This window comes from Cupressus sempervirens, chromosome 1 (assembly GCF_028749045.1).
Source record: "Cupressus sempervirens isolate cs-2001-9-10 chromosome 1, ASM2874904v1, whole genome shotgun sequence".
In the NCBI taxonomy this organism is placed as follows: Eukaryota; Viridiplantae; Streptophyta; class Pinopsida; order Cupressales; family Cupressaceae; genus Cupressus; species Cupressus sempervirens.
The window spans coordinates 563,464,664-563,491,895 of NC_143118.1; the positions used below are offsets into that span (position 1 = coordinate 563,464,664).

The following is a 27,232-nucleotide window of genomic DNA, read 5'->3' on the forward strand; positions in this document are numbered from 1 at the left end:
ATCTAGGAGACCTTGTGTTCAAGTCTACTCAAACTTAATAAATAATAATTAATCACAACAAATAATAAAAAATTAATCTTGGCTTCTGCCTATTACCCATCAAAAAAAATATGTTATTTACGAGTAGGAACTTCTCCAATCTCATTGTAAGTAGAAAAAACTCTCTCAAAAAAAGCAAGAAACTTGGGATAACAAATGGATGGCTAGTTTGGTTGTCAAAGAATGATGCTTCTCCATAGTCTTCCACAGAAAAATCATGTCGTGCTATAGTCTCCTATATATCTTGAACTCTTCTAGATATCCCCGAAGTGGCAAATTTTGCCAACTAATATGCTGGCACATCCTCAACACCAAATATTTTCTAAATAGCCTTCATGACCCAGCATCACCTCAACATCTAAGAGGGATAACTCTACCACACCTTTCCTTATACCACTTTAGGTCTAATACATATAAAGCCATGTGCAATGATTGTTAGGCTTCTAACACCTTTGTTGAATGATTCACTGAAAATGTTCATGATAGAACTATAATGCAGGATCTTTCTCATGAAAAATGGGCTTCATTCGGTCAAGCATACAGTCAATGCACTGATACACCTCTCCAATACTGTGTACTAGCACCCCCATATCTAAAGAGTATAAAGACTAGTCTAATAATAAATACAAGTGTGCTTCCTATTGGCCAAAGAAATGTCATTCTTTTACACCCTCATTCACCCTCTTCCTTGCCCCTGACTTAGAATCAGGCCACCAATTCTGCTCTATTGTTTTGACCATTGGATGCAATGTCTTTTACAACTTAAAAATCTTTTAAAGAGAATAAAGACTGATACATATCTAGTCTCTACATGTTTAAAAATTCATTCCTTATACATTTTGAATATTGCATAATAATTGTAGTGGTTGGAGATAAACATTTGCACATCTCTAACAGCATTAACAACTTATTTGTTGCAGTCAATATTTTCACATGTCCCTAGGTGCATTATTCATGGCATGCACATAGCAAGAGCTCATTAATTATGCTTAATGATCACCTCAATTAACTTCCCTACAACTCTAAACATATAGCCCACATTGATTCCTTCTTGCACCACTTTTTGTTGCCTCACCTCCTCAACTGCATCTCAAAGGGTTAAGAATTGGAAATCAGCGTCGTTGTGGAACATAGAGCAATTGATAAACCTAAGGTAGTAAGGGCCCTCTATACAAGTGACTATCTGAGCACACCTTCCCATACCCCATAGTGCTAGTTGGGGTGGACTGATCAAATACATTATCGTGATACCCCTGACTGACTCTCGACTAACTGTAGCCTAGTGCTAGTCAGCCTCGATTGAACACTGAATGAACATTGAATCCTGGTGAGTCCATCACTGGAATGTGCTAAGGACCCTATATACAAGTGACTATAATGTTGCTGAGTGGACAGTGTCTAATGTTCATTCAACCATCCATGACTATGCTTAATCCACTAGTAATTCACATAGCCTTCATTTTCTTCCATTAGAATACTAATCATGGAATACTTCTTATCCAAGATTGCTTTTTTATATTGTCTCACCTAGTGGCATGTTTAATGGTTTTGCTCTTGTTGGAGTCATCATAATTGTCAAAGCCTCCATATTATCCTTAATTTGCAAATCGAATAATTCAACCACCATGTTTGGAGCATCACTGCTAGTAGTCTTTCTACATTTCCCCTTATGTTGTTCTAAAACTTAACTATTTCAAATTTCTAAGGAACTAATGGAACATGCATGCATTTCATAAAGGGGTCTTTGAAGTTTGGACCCACAATTGTTGTGCAAGTATAATTGGTGATTTTAACTATTTCAAATTTCTAGAAAGCCTTCACTTATTTTTCATACAATTTCCAAGGAGCTAATGATACATGCATGTATTTCATAAAGGGGTCTTTGAAGTTTGGACCCACAATTGTTGTGCAGGTATAATTGGTGATTTTAACTAAACTAAATAGTGAGTACTTAAACAATTTCAAATTTATAAAAAACATCCAATCCATAGTATATACAACTTCTGTGAATCTCACGGATCATACCTTGCTTCATAGAGATTTTTTTAGGTCTAACAAAACATCAATGAAACATTATGGAAAGAATTCCTTTACGTTCTCCTTGGAGTATTAGTTGTCTTTGAATCCCATTTGAAGAGATTCTTGGAGATCTCTTTCTAGCTTGCCCTCTCAAAGAATTAGTTTTATAATATAGATCAAATCATTTAGTGAGGGATTATCAAATTTCCTTTTGTATGTAACAAGAAGTTCTCATACAACAATAAGTATTTACAATTCACCACTAATAAAACCTGTTGAAAGGATGTGGGTAGAAAGTAAATGTGTTCTTCCCAGCCATGTCAATTTTGGCAAATTGTCCACATTTTGGAGGCTTGGTCTTCTTCACCAGTCCTCACTATTTTTTGCCAAAGGATACCCATACCTTTTCTCCTACTTTTCAAAGATGTTCCACAAAATATTGTTCATTTCTTGTCTTATACTTCACTTCTGCCCTCTCTTCTTTCTCTTTTATATTGGGTTGATTTGGCAAAATCCTCGACACTTCTTGGCTCTTAACACTTTTGACATATGTCCTTGGCCATTCATATATCTTGCATAACATCAAGTGCATGAATAGGTAAAGAATCAATATCCAATACATACTTTCAAATTTTGACTTATTGGCAATGAAATGGATTGCACTATTATATGAAAGTTTTATATATGCTAAAGATGCATCCTAAGCTTTTAAGAACATGTTATACCCTCTTATAAGCTGAACCAAAACCCAATCTGCAACTTCTCTGCAATCTATTTCATGATGAAAACTAGTATTGTTTTGGAGTTTGGTATCCAAATTGTTAGAAGTTGTAATCTTTCCTTGGTGTGTTTATAAACCAAGGTTAGACCTCCTTTATTTATTGTTATAATATATTAGGATATAAGCCAAGGTATCCTAATATATTTCTTTTTTGTCCTTTTTCCACTACATCTTATTTTGTCATCTAGTGGAATATGTGAGGACAAATATATATTGTAATTTGTAATTTAGATTATTCCTACTTAAGAGGAATCTCACACTTGGCCTCACACACTTATGAATGGTGGCATTCATAGACATGGGAGTTACATTCTAACTCCTCTCTCTCATCTCTATTTAAGAGATGACCCTCTTTTCTCATTTCTAATGAGGTTTCTTCCTCTTCTCAATTATTGTATGAGCAATTGCTCTCTTGCTCTCTCTCTCTTTCTTCTTAGGCTTTTCATGCCTCATTCATAATGTCACAAGGGGTTTTCTTTGCTTTCCCCTTTCCAAATATCTTGTCTCATGGTGTTGGATCTTGAAGCTTTCTCTCTCCTATCTTATGGTAATATCTTTTCATGCATTATCTCACTTAGATTCTTTCCTGGTTTTGCTTATTTACATATTTCTTTTTCCATTTCTAACACAAATTCATTCATAAAGCAAGAAAAATCCTCCCAACAAACCAAGTATCCTTATATGAAAGGACGGATTTTGACAAATCATCAAGCACCCAAACAACAGACAACAAATCATTCATCTCTCTACATGTGATAGTCTATTTGCATGGTGTTCATATGTACATCTTTCTAAATCTAACAACAACAAAAAAGAGATAATGATTCCCATGCTTTCTTACTAGCAGCCCACCTAAAATGTTCAAACAATAGTTTCTAATGATTTAGTAAACACTGGAATAGTTGTAAAGGGACCTTCCTTTTTAATCATAGATTTACTAGTGCAGCATATATTCTAATCTATACAAAATCTTGCTACCTTTACTTTCATTTTACATGATTACACAAACCCATGCAAATGAGCCGCTAGATTACCAACACCAAAATGAAGTGCACCTTTAGGAGTACAAGCCTCCTTCATGAGTAAAAGCTTAGGTGCCTTTAGTACATACAATTTGTTCACTTGTCCTTGGAGCTGTCTAAACTTCTACCCCAAAATCTGAGTCTTGTTCATATTCTTCTTCATAGGACTCTCTAGTGAAAAGAGTCTGTTAAGCCATCACAAAGCTGATATGACCTTAGAAATGGTTGTCCAAGAAGACATATCTTCCACAACAATAGTATTTTTTTTTCTTCTTATACTTGATCACCAAATGGAACTGCTCCAAGAAAAACTATCCACTTTTTGCCTTGCTTCTTGCAACTTGCTTTAGGCTGCACAAGTAAATTGCTTATGGTCAATACAAATTTCTTAACAACTTGAACCTACATTGTCAATTCAGATTCGCCTTCATCAGCATGGTGATTTCCTAGAGATCAATGAGGTTGTTGAGTTTGATTGTACAATGTGTATATATGGGATCCCAACCCATGATTAAATTGTTTTGTTCTTATTTCTGGTATTACTTGGCAACATGTTCTATCTAGAAGAGAGATGGAACATCAAGAAAGTGTAAACAGTCTTAAAAATACACGCATATAACTCCAAAAAATTGTATTTTATTTTGCAAAAGGCATATACCCTGATTATATTGATAATATAGTAATTATATAAAAGTGACCATTAAAAAGACTCCTAACTCCCTACAAATCGGATTGCTTTTTTATCAATTATATTATACAATATTCAGAAACAGCATTTATATTGTTGGAAGTGATAACCCTATCCATCACTGCATATTAGTTATTAAAGGATAACATATCAGACAAAGCATCTCCAGCATTATAAGTAATCAAGTCCCTTGTTTGTCCAAGCTCAGAGATCCAAGAGATTGCCTGCATATATTATCAGTATTCTGAGAGATCCAAGGGATTTCCCTGTAAGCACAGCCATTGCAATTACATAATATTATTGTTATACTAGATACAGAAAAGACTGTGCTAATCTTTACTGAATGGCAAGATAATTTTGTACATACTTTTACCAAATTGATTAAACTATCATATCAAATATCACCACAACTGCTTTAATACCAAATCATTTCTATGTATGTCATTGTGCAAGTCAGTAATTATGGTACTCATATTGATTAATTGAGGCTGCAACACTAAGGATTTTGGTTAAATTTCACATAATCTTGTTTCAGTAAAAAGGGGGCATTAAAAGACAACAGAGAAGAAATGACCGACAATAATGCATGATATAGCAGATTTGATACCACATCAAGAAACCCACATGATATCATAATTTTCATTAAGAGGGTAATTTATGCATGAAAAAACAATAAACAGTGCATTCTCAAATTCGACATAAGCAAATAAGACATTTTTGGCTCCTGTCTCAGGTACGCACTACCATCATTATTATAAAGTATCTAATATATCAAATATAGCAGTTAACATTAGGCATCATTGCCTAAAAAGAAATCAAGCAACAACTGTGTGATTCATGCCCTTGGATCCTAATAAAGATGAGAAAAGGCCACAATGTGGTCAAGAACAAATGATCAGGCACTCTTTATGGATTGAAGAACAAAGAGAACAGAGAAGAAATGACCAATACCAATGCATGATACAGCAGCTTTGATACCATATCAAGGAATATTCTTGATATCAACATTTGCATCAAGAGAGGAATTTCTACATGAAAAAAAAATGAACCGTGTCTTCCCGATCTCAACAAATAACAAAATAAAATCTCAAGTTTACTAATAAACATAGTAACACGGGGACGCGTCCCCCCCCCTTTTTGCTCGACATCTCGGAGACTTCAACGCACCGGAGACTTGGGGACTCCGTCTCCCCGTTCCCAGCGGTGCCACTAGATTCCACCACCTCCACCGAGGATGGGGGACATCCTACTATTCACTATTTGCAAATTCAACTATTTATGTTTAATGTTCGATGTTCCAATTCAATGCAATGTTTCAAGTATTCACTCTTTTACATCTTTACATCCTATATTGCAATACATATTTTCATAACTAACATTTTTAAATACCATATGCATAGATATATACACCCCTCTTGTCCCCTACCGCCATCCCCCCGCCGTCCCCCCGCCGTCCCCAAATTAAGGCCCCTCTGTCCCCCCGTCCCGAAAACTTGTCCCCCCATTTCGCCGTCCCCCCGTCCCCCAGGGTGGTGTAACTATGCTAATAAACAGTAACAATTAATAATACAACAATTACATGGGTTTAGAATGGTGGGAACACCAATAGATGAGCCATATTATATTTGACAAAAAGTAATCCATATTCATAGCTCGCTCATGAATATATCAAAATAGTCATTGTTTACAATATGGTCATGACAACATTCTAGACTAGCATGTTCAATTTCATTAAAAAAATGATAAATATAAATAGGGTATAAATAACTATCCATTTTTTCAATATTTGCAACTACGTATCAAATTCCCACACAACCTAGTTTCATACAACAAAAATTATATTACCTTTTCTTGTGCCTGGTCTAATACGGATTGATTTTCACCTAATATTGTAACTGTACCATCAAATAGTGCCTGTATCCGTGCACCTGCAATATCAGGAGTTCCAACTTCAATTATCAGGCACACTAACTAAAACTTTCAGTAAAAAATAGAGAATTGTTTAAGAAGTTTCATACTCGCAAATATATCAACAACAAATTGATGACTTTTGTCCACTTATTTGTATTTAATTTGGCAAGCTTCCAAAAAAATGTACGAGGTTCATTTCATAATAGTTCACTAAATTCCTAGATCTCCAGTTTTTCCTTATTATAACTAAGATGAATGAATCAATAACCAATCATTCCATAAATAAGTATATTTTCTGAATCAAAATTATTCTCAAATACATTGTTAGCTTGCTTTCAGCACCCTAGTTTTAAGCTTTTGACAATCAACCCCATGGAAGAAATTCCTAAATTATTTCGGTATCTTGTGGGCTTTTATTGCTAATAATGCTTTTGTCAAGTATAATTTGTAAAGGGGTAGCATCTCAAGGTTGTGTTCAACTTGAACTTTGAACCTCAAGGTTCAAAATGAAGATTCATAACCCAAAGTTCTAAGTTTGAGTTCAAAGCCACAGTTCAAAGTTCAAAGTTCAAATGCTCATAGTTCAAGATTGCAGGTTCAACAGTACAGGTTGACAAGTTGTCATATTGTACTTGAACTTCGAACCACTAGTTCATGTTCAAAGTTCAAAAATGCAAAAAGTCCAAATTCAGATGCAAAGGGGCACTGTTGTGGGGAGTTGTCGAACTTGAGCGTGAACCACATAGTTCAAGTTCAAAAGTTCACAGTTCAGCTTCACATCAACCAATAAAAAAATGCAGGTGAACACAAATTCAATAGTACAAAGTTCAATGCTTCAAGCTCAAAGGTTCAAAGGTTTAGGTCTAGAACCAAAATTCAACAATTTAGAGTTCAGAGCTCTAATCCATTTCAGAAGTTCAAAGTTAGAATTTCAAAATGACAATCTCTGGAAAAATAGTCTTGGTGTGGGGGCAATATCTCCAAATTTAACCGTTGGATTTCTCTCAATTTTGGATATGTTGTTGAAAGGCAAATTTCCCAAATTCTCACTAGAGCAATTGGCAAAAGTTTATCAAAGGTAAAAGTTATTAATCTGTGAGTATAGGCCTATCAAAATAGACTGACAGCCTCAAATTCATATTGAACTTGAACCTTGAACAACATAGTTAAAGTTCAAAGTTCAAGTTCACTGGTTTGGAAGTGCAGATCCGAGTTCTGATTCAAAATCCATATGTGACTCAAGATCCCCAAACCATGAATGCAGTTCAAAATCAAAAGATTCAAAAGTTCAAGTTTGCAAGTTCAAGTTCAAAGGTTCAAATGTCCAGGTTCAAGTTTGTAGGTAAACTGTTCAATTTTAACAACAGTAACCTGTAACAACAGATTTTCTAAAATCTGAAAAAAAGGGTCTTAGTGCGGGGGGCATATCTTTTAGCTCCACCATTGGATCTTTCTGATTTTTGGATGTGTTGTCCAAAATCAAGTTTTCCAAATAATCAACGGTACGATTTTCAAAATATGGCCAGATTTAAAAGTTATAATGGACTGTACACGGGTCTATCAAGTAGACCAACAACCACAAATTTGTTGAAGCCAGAAAACTAGTCATGTTGTGGAGGCATAAATTTTAACCCTACTGTTGGATTGTACTAAATTTTGGATATGTTTGGGGAAACCTAATTATCTAAACTCTCTGCAAGACGTCTTGCAAAATTTATCAAGGACCAAAAGTTATGAATGTTGGAGTGCTTCACTGTCTAAATTGCAACTGACAGTCATAAGATCACAACAGCACTTTGTCAACAACATATGCCACCTATCCAAGAATATGTATGGGCTGCAATTTAATTTGGTAAACATTTTGTTATTATCCATGTGACTTTAAAATTGTTCAAATATTAAAGTTTTGTAAAGTGACAAGGAGGAGATGATTCACGGGAATAATCATAAGGATTTCCAAGAAATAGTTACAAGAACCGAAATACAACCGAAAGACTATTTATTGTAAAACTATCAACACACCTAGGCTTCTTCTTCTTTTCTGCAGATTTTGTGGCTAGGGAAAGAGAGATAATATTTTGGTAAATTGATTGTAGGAGAGAGAGAATGAGGAGATAATTTCCTTTTTTGCAATTTGATTGTAATAATAGGGATGATTTGATTTTAATGTCATATTATTTTGTATCTGAAATAAAGAGTTAAATTATGTTTTGCGCCTGTTGGTCTAAATACTAATTTCTATGATTGAGATAAATCGTATGGTGATCTTTTTTAGGTTTTGGTAAATAGTTTAATGCATACAAACAATAGACAAGCACGGCAATACTCCTATTATTTGCATATGCGCAAAAGATTACATAATGCTTCCCATGATGATTACAATGATAATCCAAAGTTGTATATATACCATTCCGAAGAACCTTTCCGAAGGGGCCCGTCAACTACATAACAATTACCGACAACATCAACCCGTCGACTACATAATATATATCGACGACATCAATCCATCGGCTACACAATATTTACCGACGACATCAACCTGTCGGCTACACTATTTACTAGCATCATCATCCTCCCCAAAAGAAAAAGTTGTCTCCGGACAACAATTAAAAAAATCCGAGACAGATTAACAAAATGGAATACATTAACTAACTAACTACAACAAGATAGATTTGTTTCTACCACACCAGTTTCACATTTGTCCAATGCCTGCACCAAACTAGTCTCCAAACCATGTTGCATCTGTAGCCTCTACTAACACAATATTGTCTCCTTAGTCAAGCTGACCTTGATAGCCACCCGTGCCGCTTTCTCTTCCAACTGTTGGGTACACTGAGCCAAGTGTCGCGGTACTGCCTTCAACTGAATGATCAGCTCCTCCCAAGCTCCCTATGCATCCACCAAGACAGCCTCACGTCCAACACCTACTCTAAGTGCCTCAAAGCGTATCACCCCTCTCGAAAGGCTTGCTCTGGTGCATAGACACTCTATGCCTACAGCATCTCCAGGTCTCATCAACTGGTCACACTTCCCATGACTGATAACTGCACCAAATTAGCACTCTCAAACCCACACAAAACTCCATGGAACACACCATTTTTGTGATTTTCTTCTAATTTCATACTCTTTCAGCCAACCGCTTACATTTTACTACCTTTTATGTCTTTCCCTTCCCTTCGGTATCATACGTTACTCATTCTGAACTGTTTCAATCTGTCGTCGTTTTTTTTCTTTTTTAAAGAAAACCTCTTGTCACCCTTCTTCTGTGTCTATACGGTCTCCCTCTGTTATGTTACGACCTTGCTACCAATGTATAGCTACACAATGGATTGCTTCTTCCATAGTTGTACCATCTTCCTACTAGCGTACGACCTCCCTACTTCGACTATTGCTACCATACGATATGGTACACCTGCTATTAATGTCCGTACGAGTAAGTTGTACAGTCTTTCTCCTTCGCCGTACAGTCACCCAGCCTCCAAGCAATTTGGTCGTACAGTGCTCTTACCTTTTCTACAACTTTCTCAACCATGGTAGTACGATGTGTGTTGCTTTATTCCCCTACGCTCCAAGTCCGTACGACATACCCTGCATTGGATGGTCGCACAACGTACCCTCCTTTCTGCTTTTCTTAAGCTGTATTTGTACGGCTACCGTACGATGTAATGCTTAGACATGGCTTCCCCTTCATTTGTTTGTCGTACTATCGTATGGTACACCTCTTTGGCTATACGGTACTTCTCATGTCCGTATGGTAGGCATTTACTTGGTCGTACGGTGGTGGCTCCTTGTCTGTACAGTGCCTTCAATCTGTACAATTTCTTTCCCTTGCCCTGTGCTTGTCATACGGTGTACCTCCAGGTCTCTTCCTACAAATTTCCAGCCATACGGTGTGACATATACAATATCTTCTCCTGTCTGGCTGTACGATGGATCACCTGTGATTTCCTGCCATCTTTTGCCTGGCCGTACAGCATCCTTCCTAGGTCGTACATCGTTTTGTTTTTCTTTATTGCCTTCATTTCTTGCTTACACTCTTGATAGGCCGTACAACCCTGTTTTATGGCAAACATACTCCCTTCTCTACTCCATACGTGCCCGTAAGGCCAAAATTCCTTTTGACACTTGTCCGTACGGTGTACTTGCTTTACTCTCCTAAAAGGCCGTACTATTTTAAATGCAGTTGTTTTTAATACTGGATTCCAATTATCTCCCACCAGTATGTTTTTTGGTTCAACATCATCTCCGAAGTTCATGGTTTGTACCGTGGCCTCTTCATATTTTATCGGCTTATCTTCACTAAATGTATGGGCTGGTGTTTCATCCACTTGCGCTTCTCCTTCCTTTAGGGCCCGTTTGGTTGCTAGAATACAACCGAAATAGGAATAGGAAATTAGAATATGATTTGTATTCTTTGTTTGGTGCGTGGAATAGGAACAGGGAATAGGAATACGTATTCTCATTTTAGCCCCAAAATGAGCTTTTGTCCATTCCAAAAAAACCTGTAATTGGAATTGCTATTCTTGCATTCGTTTTAACTTTTTCAAATTTGATTAAATTTTCAAATCTGCTTTGACCTGGGGTGAGCGCTGGAACTTTGTTTTCAATATTTTCAAATATTTTAGCGATTTTCCAATGGCGCCGATTGCATTTTCAGAAATATTTTCAAATGGCGTCGATTGCAAGTTAACCCTATTCCAATTTAAGCTTGCATAACCAAACAAGGGATAAACAAGATTGGATTGCATTTTTCCATTCCTATTCTTCATTCTCCATTCTCATTCAAATTTTATATTCTAATTCTCAATTCCTACGCTTGCAACCAAACGGGCCCTTAGTTCACTATACTCCTTCGGGAACTTGTTTCTTCCTTTTTCTTCTTCGACACCCAACATGTTGCATCTCGGGAAGAGTTCATAATCCTCCATCTGCTAGTGAAATAGTCCGTTCACCGAATCCATATCATCGTCCTTCGATCCAACTTCCAACCGTAGGACTCCTTCCTCATCTGGTTCCAATTGCTACTTTCCTTCATCCTCTTCTTTGGAATCAGATGATACGGCTTCTTCGCCCACCATTTGTATGTGTAAATCAATAATGAATCATCATCCCTTGCTTTCCATTGATAGTGTAGTCTTCTTCCAGTCATGCTTAACCCTTTCTTGTACAAGCCATCCCCGGCCCAAAATGGCGTCATATTCTCTCCTCTTCAGCAGGATGACGACGAAGTCGAGCAGGAACGGCTGTATTCCAATAGTCACTGGTTGTGCCATCAAGATTCCCAACGGTTTGATCCCATGCTGGTCTGTTGTGAGCAACTAGAAGGTTGGTGGCCATAGCGTAGGTTGTCCTAATTTTTTCCATACATCTTATGGTAACACATTCACGCCTAACCCTCCGTCCACAATTGTGTTTGTCAAAACAGTTCCCAGAATGCCCATCTCCATTCCTGTCGGATGCCTTTCCGTTGTGAGTGTCAGTAGCATTGGATCTGTTGCCGTCGTTCCACTACCGTTCCTTCTTGTTTCCTCGGCCACTTTCGGAAACAATGTCATATTCAGAATGGTCGTCCATAACTAGGGCATTGTGAGAAGGTCACTTAATTTGATCGGCACTTCCATTTGCATCACCTGCCTTATTATGTTTTGCTCAATGCAATTCCTCATTGAGGTACTAGTAGTGTCCTCAATTGTGATTTCTCTGCCTGCGTTGCTTTCTCAATTTCCACCCGTGCTTCTTCCAATCTCCTCTTTTCTTCCGTCGGGTCAAGGTACAATTTTGCTTGCTTACGGGTGATTGCCAAGACTTCCTCTTTGTCCATGCCGATGCTGATCAAATTCGCTCCTGATTTCGGGCACTTGGCATCTTCATGATCTCCCGGACTGCACCATCTACATAACAACTTTGGTGTGTTTGTTGATGTACAGTTTCGTGCAAAGTGGCCCCACAAATTGCATGCTCGGTATTGAACCATCGAGCGACCATTCACATCGTACTAAATTCAGCTGCGGCCCCCATTATTATTGTTGGTGTTGTTGTTGGTATTGTTTTTTTGCCCTCTTGTATTATTTTGGGACCCACCCGAAGTGGCACCATCATTGCTAGTGTTTCTGCTCCCTCCTGACGCAGAAGCCTCCTATGTCAGAAGCACTTGTTGATGTCCTCTTGTTTTCATATTGAAAGGGCATTCTTTTGTGGAATGTCCCATAATTTGACAGATATCATAGAACTGGTTTTTCGGACAAGTCGCCTTCATGTAACCTTCTATCTTACATTCCATGCACCATAGCTTGTTTCCCTTCATCTTTTTCTGCATATTTTTAAATTCCTTCATCATTCGGGTCATATTCTTCTAGAGGGCTCGGACCTTTTTGTTGCCCTTTTCGTCATCACTGCTATCTTCTTCCGCAAACGCATCATCTGAGTCAGATGAGCTACTTTTCTTCTTCTTTTTCGTTTTCTGTTCACTCTCTAAGTCCATTGCCCGATTGTATGCTTCAGTGTATGATGATGGTGGCACAATCTTCATTTTCTTTCTTAACTCCAGGTGTAGTCCCTCAATGAACCATCGCTTTTTCAGCCCATCCGTCAGCTTACTTTCCATTTTATTTATTAATTCTTTGAGTATTCTGGCATATACACGAATGGTTTCATTTTTCCCTTGCTTTGTGGTGTAGATTTCTACTATGATTTCATTGTCGTCGCACAGCAATTGAAACTCGGTGATACACTCCTTTTTAACATCCGCCCATGTAGTTAATTTCTGGGGATCCGTGTCGGCAAACCAATCAACTACTACACCCCTTAGGGTTGCTGTAATTGTCGCACTCATTCATTTGTGTCAGTTATGCCATTCGCCGTCCAAATTGTTTCGCATGTCTTACAGTGTCTGATTGGATTGGTAGTTCCATCATCATCAAACTTTGGCAACTTCTCCTTTAGTCCTGCCATTATTACTAGATTTTGTGTACGGGCGTTGTTCAGTACTGCTCCCCCGGCGACGTTCGGCACTGCAACACCAGCGTTGTTCTGCACTCTGACATCAGCGCTCTGTATCCCAACGGTTTGCATTGTGACACCGGCATTGTTTCGGTCAGTCGTCTTATAACAGCTGCATTGTTTGGTGAAGAAGGATTGTCACTAAGCGAAGTTCTCTGTTCTGGAAGTGTATCGCGGACGAAGAGTTCACTCCACGCTCGTGCTCCCTTGGCACTCCAAGTCGTGCGAATCAATTCCCTTCCATCTGGATTCTCTTCCCTCGATGTATACAGGTTCAAAAATTCCTTCCTTGCTTCTTCCACCAAATCCAACCGCTGTCGAGTCTCTTCCAACAATTCCTTAGTGCTTCGGTGTCTATCGACAATCTGTTGAAACCTCCGTCTGCGCTCGACCTATTGTGCCAAAATTAAATTTTCTTGTGCGGTGTGTATTCCATCTTTTCCCTTTATCTTATTTCTATTCTTGTTAAGCTGATTTGGCATTAGTGTTCATTCGTCTGCCTTCCTTCCAAGTCCATGGGCAACGGCGCCAAATGTTTACCGTATGGAGTAAATGAATTAATGCATCTAGACAATGAAACAAGAATATATAACAGCAGTACTCCTTTTATTATTCGCATATGCCAAAAACATTACATTTGATTCTAATGATGATTACATGATCTTGGAGCGTGTATATATACTTTCTGAAGAACCTTCCCAAAGGGGTCCGTCGGCTACATAACAATTACCAAGGACATAAACCTGTCAGCTACACAATATTTACCGATGACAATTCACGAGAATAATCATAAGGATTTCCAAGAAATAGTTACAATAACCGAAATACAACCGAAAGACTATTTAGTATTTATTGTAAAACTATCAACACACCTAGGCTTCTTCTTTTCTGCAGGTTTTGTGGCTAGGGAAAGAGAGAGAATATTTTGTGTATTGATTGTAGGAAAGAGAGAATGAGGAGATGATTTCTTTTTTTGCAATTTGATTGTAATAATAGGGATGATTTAATCTTAATGTCATATCATTTCATATCTGAAATAAAGAGTTAAATCATGTTTTGCGTCTGTTGGTCTAAATACTAATTTCTATGATTGAGATAAATCATATGGTGATCTTTTTTAGGTTTTAGTTATTGTCTTGTATTTCTCATTAAATGGATGTTTGAGCCTATAGGCTTACTCATCCTTTATGTTGCAGAAATTGTTTCTTATCATTTTCTCTGTGATGTGAAAGATTCAACAAGTGGTCGTCTGGCTGGTTGCTGGTCTTTCTCTCATTTCCATTTGTAAACTTGATTATCACATTCATTTCATGTTGATGAATGAATGTTAACCACCTTCATCTCTTCAGGTTAAAGGCAGACCAATTTATTTGATTCATTGTATATCTATTAAGGAGTTGTACCTCTCACTTCAGAGGGCACTTATCTATACAATGATAATCTGTCCAACTGTTAGTATTATTTGTTCTTCGTGATGGAAGTCTACAATCATTCCTTTTATCTCTCTTTGAAGGACAATTTGTTTACTAACATACATTAAATAAGAAAATATTTGGTTAGTCTAGAAACTGAAAGTCAAGCATTATGAAAGCAACTACTGATCACATTCAACACAAAAAGCCAAATCCCTGTATTCAGTTACTCCAGAATCAGAAATTACAGCATTATGGAGAGCAACTAAAGATTATATTCACCACAAACCCAAACATTTTAAGCTTGTGTGTAATAAAAAAGGTTGCAAGGAAAATAGAAAGGAAATACAGGACACCATAAATACAAAGAGAGTATGCAAACAATTAACATGGAGAAACAACCCTGTAGTAGAAAACCTCACAGTTAAAATTTAGTGCTATTTTTCTTTCCTCCAAAACACTTTTGTTTCATATTTACAAAAAGTTCTGCAGAATACTTCATAGTTTCCTACAAGGCTTTTCTCACATTGAAGAGAACCTCTATGTAATATACCCTTTATAGGAGACATGCAGATGAACATGGTTGGCCTACTATCTTGGTTCCCATAGGGCAGCAGAGTGTGCAGAGAACCCATACAGAGTGCAGAGAGTCGTGCATGAGCATTTCAAGCAGTTTGGAGCAGTTGACGAATAATTTTTTAAAATTTAGGAAAGATCCCTATTTTTTAGATATTAACTGGGAGTTGTCTGGGCGGCATCAAGTGACCTCTATGAACATTTTGGAGAGGTACCTTTCATACTTTTTAGGATGCACCACTATTTTGTAAAATGAACTGCTATTTTTTAGGATGAACTCCCAGTTCACTGGCAAATATCCCAGAGGTGCACACAGCAGAGAGGAACCATTGGGATTTAGTTCTAGTTTAACAAGTCTAGCCTCCTACCTTTTAGGATCATCCCTAGATTTCAGGCGAAAACTACCAGTTGCCTTATGTAGCTTAAACATTATCCACAGACAAGTGGCCAATTCTGAGATTAGTTGAGCACTCGATGAATAAAATAGGAAATATTAAAATATTTCCAAAGGTGACTAAATAACAAAAAGGTGATTATATAATCACTTGCTATATTATTAAATAAATGCTATAACCCTCTCTTAGGAGCGGTAACTTGGAGGAGTTGGTTTAAGTGATTTTGGCCCCATTCAATGAATAATTGACCCCTCTAGCCAATCAAACTTTCAAGGGGATTATCTTGCAAATAAAATAAAGTTATTTTATTAATAAAAAGGGCAAATGAAACCCTAATTCGAAATTAGGGTTAGGACTGAAAATTGAAGGAAATAAAACGAAGGAGAGACTATTTTGGGCATTATTCGGGTTATAATTTTGAACATATAGCAGGAGAAGCTTTGCTGAAAGAGTTTCAGCATATTTGTGTTCTGAAGGACGAAAACCCTTAAGAATTCCCAGACTGGACATCATCCCTGCCTGCAGGAGGAAGAGTTTTCAGTATTTATTAGGTTGGAGAGAATTTTGCAGCGCAGAAATTAACAGAGATTGCAGGTTGTGGAAGTGAGGAAAGATCAACTTACATTATAGGTTTGGACATTAAAGAATTGCATCAGAATTTTCCTTAGCTCTGCACTACATTTGCAGGAGGAGCTGAAACATACATCTGGAAGAGAATTTAACAGCCTGGGCATAAGACAGTGCCTGTAGTACTCAGATCAGTCTGAGAAATCAATGAATTTAAGGTGTAAGCTCCTCCTTTTAGCCAGTCATGCCTCCACCCCAGCAGTAGCATGTTGTCAGCAGAGAAGTCAGCTAGGGTATGATATTTTTGAAGCAGATCTGGTACATTTTGGTGCTCAAAATTGCATGTTAAGGCCAGTCAATTCAATGTTGGTGTTTACAAAAAGTTACCAGCCGTTGTGGGCAATTATATGTTAAAGGTATAAGGTCATTACAAATGTAATGCCAATTATTTGTGTCTTCCAAATGCAGATTTGAATGTATATAAATATGCGTATAGGAGACATGTCACATGAAGAGACACATCTCTATGGTAATTTATTAGTTAATAATCATTTAGACAATATTAACATATATATATATATATATATATATATATATATATATATATATATATATATGAGAGTTTGTCTAATTGATGATTAACCAATAACCATAGAAGGATTATCTCTAGGTCAATTCAATCTGACTAAAGCTACAACATTAACAATCTCTCTTAGCTAGAAAGAATTGCTATAGAACACATTATGCTCTCAAGCATATAGAGAGATATCATCTCAATATGATATTCTTAAAATGACATATTTAAGGATATCAACATATATCCATCAAATTAGATGTTATCTTTCAATATCATCTGAAGTATGATTTAACAAGGAATATCATTCATATGATATTCATCATACTTACATTTTCTTGGTATGTGCACTAGCATCAAGTCTATGATAACTACCAAGAGAATATCTGCATATGGTGTAAACAACATGTCATATCCCTGTGGAATATGTGTTATCTGATCTTCGGGATAGCAACTGAATGTAGTCCATCAGAATAACAAGATATCACGATATCTAGGACAACTTAATGTAGTCCATCATGATTAGCTGATAGGCTGTCATGGTCTCTAGGACAACCTAATGTAGTCCATCATGACAAGTAAGCTATCATTATCTCCAAGACAGCAACTTAATGTAGTCCATCATTATTAGCTAATAGGTTGTCATGATCTCCAGGACAGCTACTTAATGTAGTCCATCACGACAGCAAGTAAAGCCATTGTTAAGATCATCACCTTACAATATGTAATATCTTGCTTCAGGACATTATTTATTTACCTCTTAATTTGTATAAGTTCCATAATATTTGCATCCTATCCTTTTCATTGTTTGATATTCTATATAAAAATGTGTATTTCAAAGAGTCGTGTCCTTTCATAGTAATAATTATATTATATTAATAATAATATAATTATATTAATTATATATTTATTTTAGTTTTATTAATTAATGTCATAGGATATATTATATTAATAATTATATTATAGATAGAAAGGGCGCCCTATAGAGAGTAGGGGGCTCCTTTGGGTGGGAGGGAAATTTTGCTGTGTTTTTCTGATCACTCCTCTGAGTTAGCCCTCAACAACTAATCTACCGACAACTATAATATAATAGTTCTCCCACTCCGCCCTCCCCTCTCCCTCCACCTCCACCTCTAATATAGTTGTTAGTCTAGAGTGCCCTCTGCATATATTATTGCTCTCACCGCCTGAATGGAATGAAGGTAAGGCGATATATTACTTTAATAATATATTATTTTATTCTTTAATAATATATTATTAAATGTACTTTTATAATTATATTTATTCATCATTATAATATGTTTATATATAGTGATTTACTCTAATAATTTAATATATTTATTTATTTAAAATAATTAAACTGTTTTATTTCATTCACCTATATTACCATAATTAGGGGACATGACAATCCACCCTTCCTCAAATTGCGTGTCCTCAAGCAATGACCGTTTACACTAAACCATTCTTGTGAAGTCAACATACAAGTTATACACTAGGATGAAAGAATACATAAGGTATGCATGCAGTTAATGTTGTAATGCATGAAGTATATATATGAATATTTGCAGACACGAAGCATACACGAAGAAGACACACTAATGCATGAAGACGCGAAGCATACACAATGTATACACATATTGAAAATATCATCCTATAATCTAATAAGATTATTCTAAGAAAAATATATTGTCATTGTACTTTTATCAAAATCCTACACCAAAGGAATACAAGTTAGTACACATGAATATACTTTCAAAGAAGCTAATTGTTTTAATTAGGGAAAATAGCTCCACTATAATGTTCCTACTTGTAAGGGCTTATAATATTGTCCCTTTTTGTCTAAGGAATCAATTTGAAAGATTATCATTGCATTATTTAATCAAAATAATTCTTCATATATGTATATATTCATATCCTATCGATTACATTGTATGTATAGGCTAGGTCAGCCGAGGATTGGAAAAGGAAATCACATTAAAGGCTTGAAAAGACCTTTGTCCTCACTTTTCAAATGGATACCTTCCATCCCTCACCGTGCCTAGATGCTATACCATATCACAATCCTTGAAACATCGTGGTGTGGTCCCATAGCTTGATAACCCTAAATCCAAGAGTTGGTATATACCCCTCTTGCTTTAGGACTCAGCCCTACCCTCTTACCCACCTAGTTTCTTACTGATTAACATAATCTTGGGATCATTTTAGAATCATTACTTCTTAAAGATTGCCTTACTAGAGTACTCGGGTACTGTAGTGGGGTCCCATAGCTTGATAAGCCTAAGCCCAAGAGTGGAATACATCCCTCTCTTGCCTTAGGGATCAGCCCTACCCTCTTACCTATCTAGTCCTTTCCTCATTAACATACATTTCTTGTTTTTCATTCATTATATTTAAAAATGATTGAAGTTAATTACTCAATAAGTAATTAAATATTTTATCTTAATATTTTACTTCCTTATTTAATTATCCCACAAGAATATTTACTCCATTTTTCTCTTATTTTATAAACCATAGATACAACTATCCATCCTTCAATATTAATTATTTACCAAAATCCAAAAATAATGAAATTAAACTTACCTTTAATAAACTTATGGAAGTGGTTGTCATCTTTACAAATGCATTTACCTCTATTTCTTTGGATCATTTGTTGACCAATGCATTTCTTTAGATCATTTGTCCTTTCTATATAAGTTCATGATCCTTAATCACTTTTGTCACGAAGAGGTGGGTCCAGCTTACTTTCCTTTCCTTATATTATATTTTCACCATTCCATCGCCTGCTCATGTTGAGGTGAGCTCCCCTGTCCATGTGGCATATACATCGATTTCCAAACTAGATTTTTCTGCACTCCTTTATGTTCACTAGTAATGTCCCCTTCTATTCGGTTGTATAAATGATCCTTCGATGCCACACCACCCTTATCCACGCCATGACCTCCAACTCATCAAGCGATTCACCCATCTCCTTATCTGCAAATTCTATGCCAAAATACTCAAGAGATATGTAGAGGAAACTATTATAACACATTCCCGTCAGATACGTTCAGATAATGATTCAGTGATTGCCAATTATGGAAAGGCATGTAAAGTGTGGAGGTCTTGTCAACCATTGAATTCTAGCAGAGATTTAAGAGAGAATTTGGGATGCCGGTAGATATTGCTACTATCGAAACCATATCTTTGAGATATTCACTTTCCCTGAGAGAATTGAAGTTCTGTGAGATCTTGCACCATCAATCCAGGAATGGAAACAAATCGTTATTAGGTTTGAATGGATGGAAAAATTATCTCCCCACCACAATCCGCCTCTTCAATCATCACCATTCACCATTCTATCATCGTCGAACCTGATGTATGCCTCCGAAGGGAATAGAATATGCTTGCATAAACCATGAATCTAGAAGAAGTTTGTAATCTATAAAAGATTAATGTTTCTTTGAGAAGAGTTCTACATGCTAGGATCCCTTGGTTGTATCTAGAAGTGGCGTAATTATTCCTTAGATGTTGATTTCCTATCTTCACTATTGGCTATAGTTGGATTCCTTCAAGATATGATAGCTCTTATGGCTCCCTTCGAGAATGTGTGCACCAGATGTCCTTGTTGTAGTTGTATTTTGGTTTGACTCTTTAATTTTAGAAATTTGTCTTCTTAATTCACTTTCTCTATCTTATAGTAAATTTGTCTCTTCTAACTTTCACAAGCTGGCAGGAAAACTGGCTCTGATATCACTATAATATCCTACTTCGGGACATTATTTGTTTACCTCTTAATTTTTATAAGTTCCATAATATTTGTATCCTATCCTTTTCATTGTTTGATATTCTATATAAATATGTGTATTTCAAAGAGTCATGTCCTTTCATAATAATAATTATATTATATTAATAATAATAGAATTATATTTATTATATATTTATTTTAGTTATATTAATTAATATCATAAGATATATTATATTAGTAATTATATTATAACATATATTATTTTAATAATACATCAATAATATATTATTTTATTCTTTAATTATATATAATTAAATGTATTTTTATAATTATATTTATTCATCATTATAATATGTTTATATAGTCATTTACTCTAGTAATTTTATTTATTTATTTATTTAAAATAATTAAACTATTTTATTTCATTCACCTATATACCATGATTAGGGGACATGACACAATAGCAACCATAACCAAACATCAATGAAAGATTGTCACCTCTCATGATGTTTTCCAAAAAAATCATGTAGTAACTCACATGATAACTATGATCTGCATGGAAGATCACTCTTTCATGATAATAAATGAGTTAGTGAACTTGTCAAGCACTCGAAATAAATAATGGTATTGTCGCTCTAAAAATAGGTCTTTGTTTACTATCTCTCATATGATTACACTCCCATTTGGATGCCCTCCTTTTTTAATACATTATTGTGCACAACAAGATTTGTGTGCCTTTATCTGTAGTCGACAAATTGGTTCCCAGCTCTATCACATTATTAATTACATATATCGTGATAATTACCACTTGGTTCTCTGTATTTGTCAATCGCACATTTTTTGAATGTCATAAGAGTGTTCTTCAGATTACCATGGCCAAGGCATACGAGTTGTCATTACTCTCCAAATGCTTATTTTCCAAATAATGGGTTTCTCATAGATTATGACTAGAAACAATGCGATGCAGCCTTTTATTTCCTTCGATGTTCTTGATGTAAACTACACACTCACTTATGTTGGTAAAGACCGGCTAACGTGTTGTTGCAGTCAAGCCCAAGTTCAATTTTGGCAATCCCATAACCTTTATTCGCCTTCCTTATTTTATTTCGCAAATTCCAATATTGACATAGTCCATTATACATATCATGATAATCGATAATATGAAATGTATCTTATATTCATTACGTTACCCTTAGTCTCTTCGTCCGACTCGATGAGACACAATATTGGTTCCTCGTCATTGACAAGCTCTCAAATGATGATTGTTGATGTGGACTGTCCACAAATCACGATGTCGACATTTCCTATCTTGGTTTGGGGGTTATTGACAATATTCGCGTGGAAGATTGTGTCTCTTTGATTATCTGATTCTTGTTCTTGCCTTTTATATATATAATAATTAACAACAATGTATTTTGCCCTATCTTCTTTAGTCGAATCAGACATATGATCTTTACAATAGTTAAAAAATTCGATATCGGCAATATCTTGGCCAACCCCAAAAATTTCAAAAACTCGAAATCAGCAAAAACTCGGCAAAAAAAAGCAATAAATCAACAGTTTTATCAAACATTTGAAACTATACGATTTCTTAAAATATTCTTAAAAACGCATAGATAAACACCCCATTTGTAGAATATATAATAATTTGAGATATCGACCATATATCAATCAAAGTTTTTAGTTAAACAGTAATTCATAACAAGTATAACTTAGTACATTAACATAGTGCTAGAATCATCATACCAAAAAACAAGTACAACATCTAAATATAAATAAGTTCAATACATAGAAGTCAAACTCCATGAAACTACTACTTCTAAATACATATTAAGTTCAAGTTTCAATATCAATGAAAACTAAAAGTAGCAATCATAAATTGCATCTACGAGTAAAACTCAAAAGAGATCATTGTTGTTGGGTTGGTGGTGTTGAAGTAGTTGATGTGGCAACATCCTCAACAGGTATCCTAATAAGTGCTTCATGCTCAACAGAAGCCTCTGTTGGATGACCAAGCTCATGTTCCTCCTCACGTGCTACCACATCCACATCCCATTCATCTGCTTCTCTCTCAAACTCGGCTAGTTGCTCATCTGTCTATAAAGATTCACCAACATCCGCATCTGCATCCTCACCATTAGGAGGTGCAATCCAATCGTTTGAATATGGATCAATGTAATCCAAGTCTAGTGCTTCATATAAAGCTTGAGAGAAGGTTGTACTTCACATAAACCAAGTCATTCAGGCGCTTTTGAGTCAACCTGTTACGTTTCTCTATGTATGTTTTGAAAAGTACTCCAATTTCTCTCACAACCAGAAGCACTACAAGGCTGCAATAAAATTTGGATGGTAAGTTGTTGAATATTAGGCATTGTGGGACCATAATCTTCCCACCATAGATTTGCAAGGATTGAAAAAACCATTTATGATGTGGTAAAACTACCGATAATCTTCACAAGCAAAATAAATGGTATGATAAAACTAAACACGTTCTTTTTTAACTGGCTGCAAGGTGTATCTCCTACGTTTGCAATCAGGAGAAGAAAACAATGGCCCCTCTTCCCTCTTGTAGCTCTGCAACTCATCGAGTATGAGGTCTTGGTGGTCTGTATCAACAACCAATCTTCGAATAAATGTGTCCAAGCCAATTTGAACCTCGACATCTGCTTTAAAAGTGTTGGAGAAATAGTACTTGGGGTTCAAGAAATAGGCAACTGCATGAATGTGTTGGTGGTGTTCTCAGTTCCACCTACGATCAATGATGTTCCATATGGGTTTATATTTGGTCTCATTTGACCTATACAAGTGTTGAATGGCCTCTTTTGCCCTATCTATGGCCTCATATAAAAACCCCATGCCCCATCCACAATTCATAGAACCTTCACCAACGGTTCTGACACCTGGACACAATAAAACATATAAAAATCAGCCAATAAAAATATTTCAAAATTAAATACTAAATCATCAATGAAGACTTGAAAACTTACTTTGAAGGTGTCCTTCATTAGCTTTTCAAAGCTAGCATCAAACACAATCCTCAAAATCTTCTCTGCTTCAGGCTTCCTGGCATAAGGACTCTCTAACCATTTCTTATCAAGAAACATGTGCCTAAGATCTAGAAATGTCTCAAATATGCTTTGCAAGTTTAGAAAATTAGTGGCAAAGTGTGTGACCCCTGCTCGTACATGATCCTTACCACTAGTTTTCTCTCTCATAAGACTCAAGACCCATGCATGATTGTAGATGTGCTTTGCAATATTCCTTCTTTCTTCAACCACCTTCTCCACCCAGCGCAGTTCCCCTAGATCCTCAAGAAGCAAGTCAAGAAAATGGGCAGCACAAGGGCTCCAAAACAATGTGGGATGTCTCTCCATCAGAAGTCACCGGCTGCCACATCCGCAACTGCATTATTAGTCACAATCTAGATGACATTAGCCACTCCCGCTTCTATTTCCACATCATCTAATATGTTACACAAATTTTTTGCATTTTTTACTTGAATCAGAGGCATCAACTAATTTTAGAAATACCAACTACCCCTCTGAAGCAACAATAAAGTTGATGAGCGTCATGTTCCTGCCATCTATCCACCCATCAAATATAATAGTGCAACCTTTCTATTCCCAAACTTTTCTTTGCTCTTCCACAAGCTGATGAATATTTCTTACCTCGTCATTTAACAACAGCCCACTCACCTCATAGGGAGATGGGGGCTTGAACCCCTTACCAAACAAAGAAATGGAAGTTACCACTTGATCCCAATACGACTACATAAAGCATCACTTTCATGCTTGTAATTGCCACCTTTGTCTTCTCATGCATCTCTTTCTTCCATGCAATGCCTAGCAAGCTGGGTTGAGCACCAAGAGTGTTATGTGGAATCCAAAAGTCTATAAGAGACCCACTTGTACTTCTCGACCCTCGTATCCAAGGCCCAATAGAAGAAGAACCCTCTCCACCTGTTTGTGATCCTGTAGAACTAAAAGTACCCATTGGGGCTGCCATGGCCTCGAATGTCCTCTTTTTTCTACCTTACTTTGTGCATATTTTTGTAGATTTTTCAAAGCCTCTCTTGTAACCTCTTTTGAACATACATCACACAGTGTAATATCATTGCATGGAATCTTCGCATGACGGTATTTCAACCGGTTTATTCCTGAAGTCATATGCTTATGGCAATGGATACATTCGACGTGTCCATTGATTACCCCTGGGATCCCATGTTTCCATAAAGGGTCCTTATCTCCACCACCACCAGTCATCCTGTTTCTATAGGTATGTCACTGACACTTCAAGAATAAGAATGAACAATCAAATATTAAATAAGTTTGATATCAAACATTGTTTACAACAATTTTAAAGCAATATGAATATATAGGATTTAATGATTCAAATAAATTTTTGAAATAGTATATTCGTTAATTTAATGACATTTAGTGTTGTATTAAATAAATAGGAATACAATATACAAAGTTTTAGTTTCATGAACTTTATAAAATTTCATACTGTATTTACTATTATTTATTTAAAATTTTAATAAAATAATAATAAATAGCAATACAATATTACAATTAATATCAGAAAATGATTTACTGTTTACTCATTTTTTATCAAATTTGTATTAGTATAATTTATAAATTACAATAACCTGTTTATATAAAATTAAAAATATAATCTGTTCATATTTGTGTGTAAAAATAATTATTCAATTTGGAAATATAGAAAATGAATATAGAGTACAAAATAATATTACAAAGGTATCAAAGGTAGCTAAATACAAATATTTTGTACTCTATATTTGTGTGTAATAATAATTATTCAATTATAATTTGTTCATAATTATTTTAGAAAATGAAATATGCACACACAAATTATTCAGTTTGGAAACTCACGCTCGATTATAAGCACATACCACTGCTAGGAATACAATCTTCCAAAGCAAGTTCACACCCCGTAAAACCACAACTTGTGAAATATGAAACTGACTCACATACCAAACAGTGATAGTCTGTGCAGAAGATGCAGAGTGATATCTTCTTCGATCCCTCGTGTGAAGACCAATACCAATCCATAAGAGGAAATGACCCAGTTTGCGGCTGCTAAGTAGAGTTGACCATATACCTTAAACATGTCTTTATGCGATGACGTGCACACTGCATGCAAACCTAAACTTTTTTGTCATTTCGTGTTGACTTGTTGACCGACGAGTTTAGCTAGCGCCTTTTCTGGTTACTAGTGATTTTAATTAAAAGAACACACCGCGATCTAATGGAAATACCATTGCCTGAGTTTTTATGCATTTAGATCTTTCTTCTTGGTGATTCGCAATATATCTTGATTTTGGCATTATTTTATCAGTATTTTAAACTATGATCTTTACTGATCACACAAGATACACGAAATCACTTATTCCCTGTTAGCGGTCCTTTAATTGCTGGTCTTTTGTCTTGTTCTACAATCTGATGAATGACTCTTCTTGATATGCAATATCATGTGTTGACTGTGTTCTGCAATTATGTTATTTGTTTCTTCGATGTTTATATATCAATGTTATGACCACCTTGCACAAGTCACTAATTGTAGCCTTCGAATGAGACTTTTTCTTATCCACAATTTGCCTTGGAATGTCAGTCAGAGAATTATATAGCACTGTAAGTTTCGATAAAGTTTTATTATCATTTTCCTTCCCTCTGATAGGTCGTGCGATGACAGTATTCAAACTATGCGATGATGGTATTCAGGTTGTGTGATGATGATATCTAGATTGGGATCCCCATCCTTATACACTTACCCAATCTGATATCTTTCACACAAGTCCTATAATAGAGTATGCACTTTCTGTAGCTTCCCTCCTTATTGAATGTTGTTGTAACTTGGTACTTTCTGTCGTTATTTGCACTACTTGACTACCACATGACTACTCAAGGATGCCTCCTCAATATGTGCCATTGCTCTTGTTTAATCAGTTAGACTTGGTTTGGTATCTTTCCCATACACATACTCCCTTCGCAGCTCCTTTTTCTTTGATTTAATTTTATTCCTCGAGGTATCCTTTGCAATATTTAATTTCCACCTCAGCACATGTCATGTGCTCTTTTAGATTTCTAGGTGCCATGTGATCTCTCATTATACTTTGCTATCTACATGTATAGTTGTCACTTCCAAAGTAAGGAAAAAATACATCAACCAAAACTGTAACCGCCAGTTACTCTCCAGTTCAATGACTTGTGTTCCTTTGGCTTGCTTGATCAGCAATATACAACTTACCTAGTGCTTGTTTGATCTATGATGACTCCACTAACTGAAAAGTAAGTTGGGTTGTGACTTGATTCTCCTGACTAGAGTTGTGAGAAAAGCACACACAAGCCCTAAAGGCCCTATCTGCCGTCAAACTTTATTTGGTTGGAGTTTATGGCTTGATATTCACTCATTCGCATTTGGACAAATTGTTGAGATCGATTTCTAAAGAATAGATCTCTCAACCTTCTCTACATCTGCAGCCTGGCTCTAATGCCATGTTAAAGC

At 36.0% G+C, this 27,232-nt stretch overlaps 1 protein-coding gene across 1 annotated transcript in view; it reads right to left on the reverse strand.

Annotated features, from left to right (window-relative positions):
- Positions 1 to 27,232, reverse strand: part of LOC149578676 (polyribonucleotide nucleotidyltransferase) — a 273,752-nt gene that overhangs the window by 76,902 nt on the left and 169,618 nt on the right. The window contains exon 16 of the mRNA XM_089831043.1: positions 6,395 to 6,477. Within this exon, the coding sequence (XP_089687169.1) occupies positions 6,395 to 6,477 (83 nt within the window). The remainder of the gene's footprint in view (positions 1 to 6,394; positions 6,478 to 27,232) is intronic.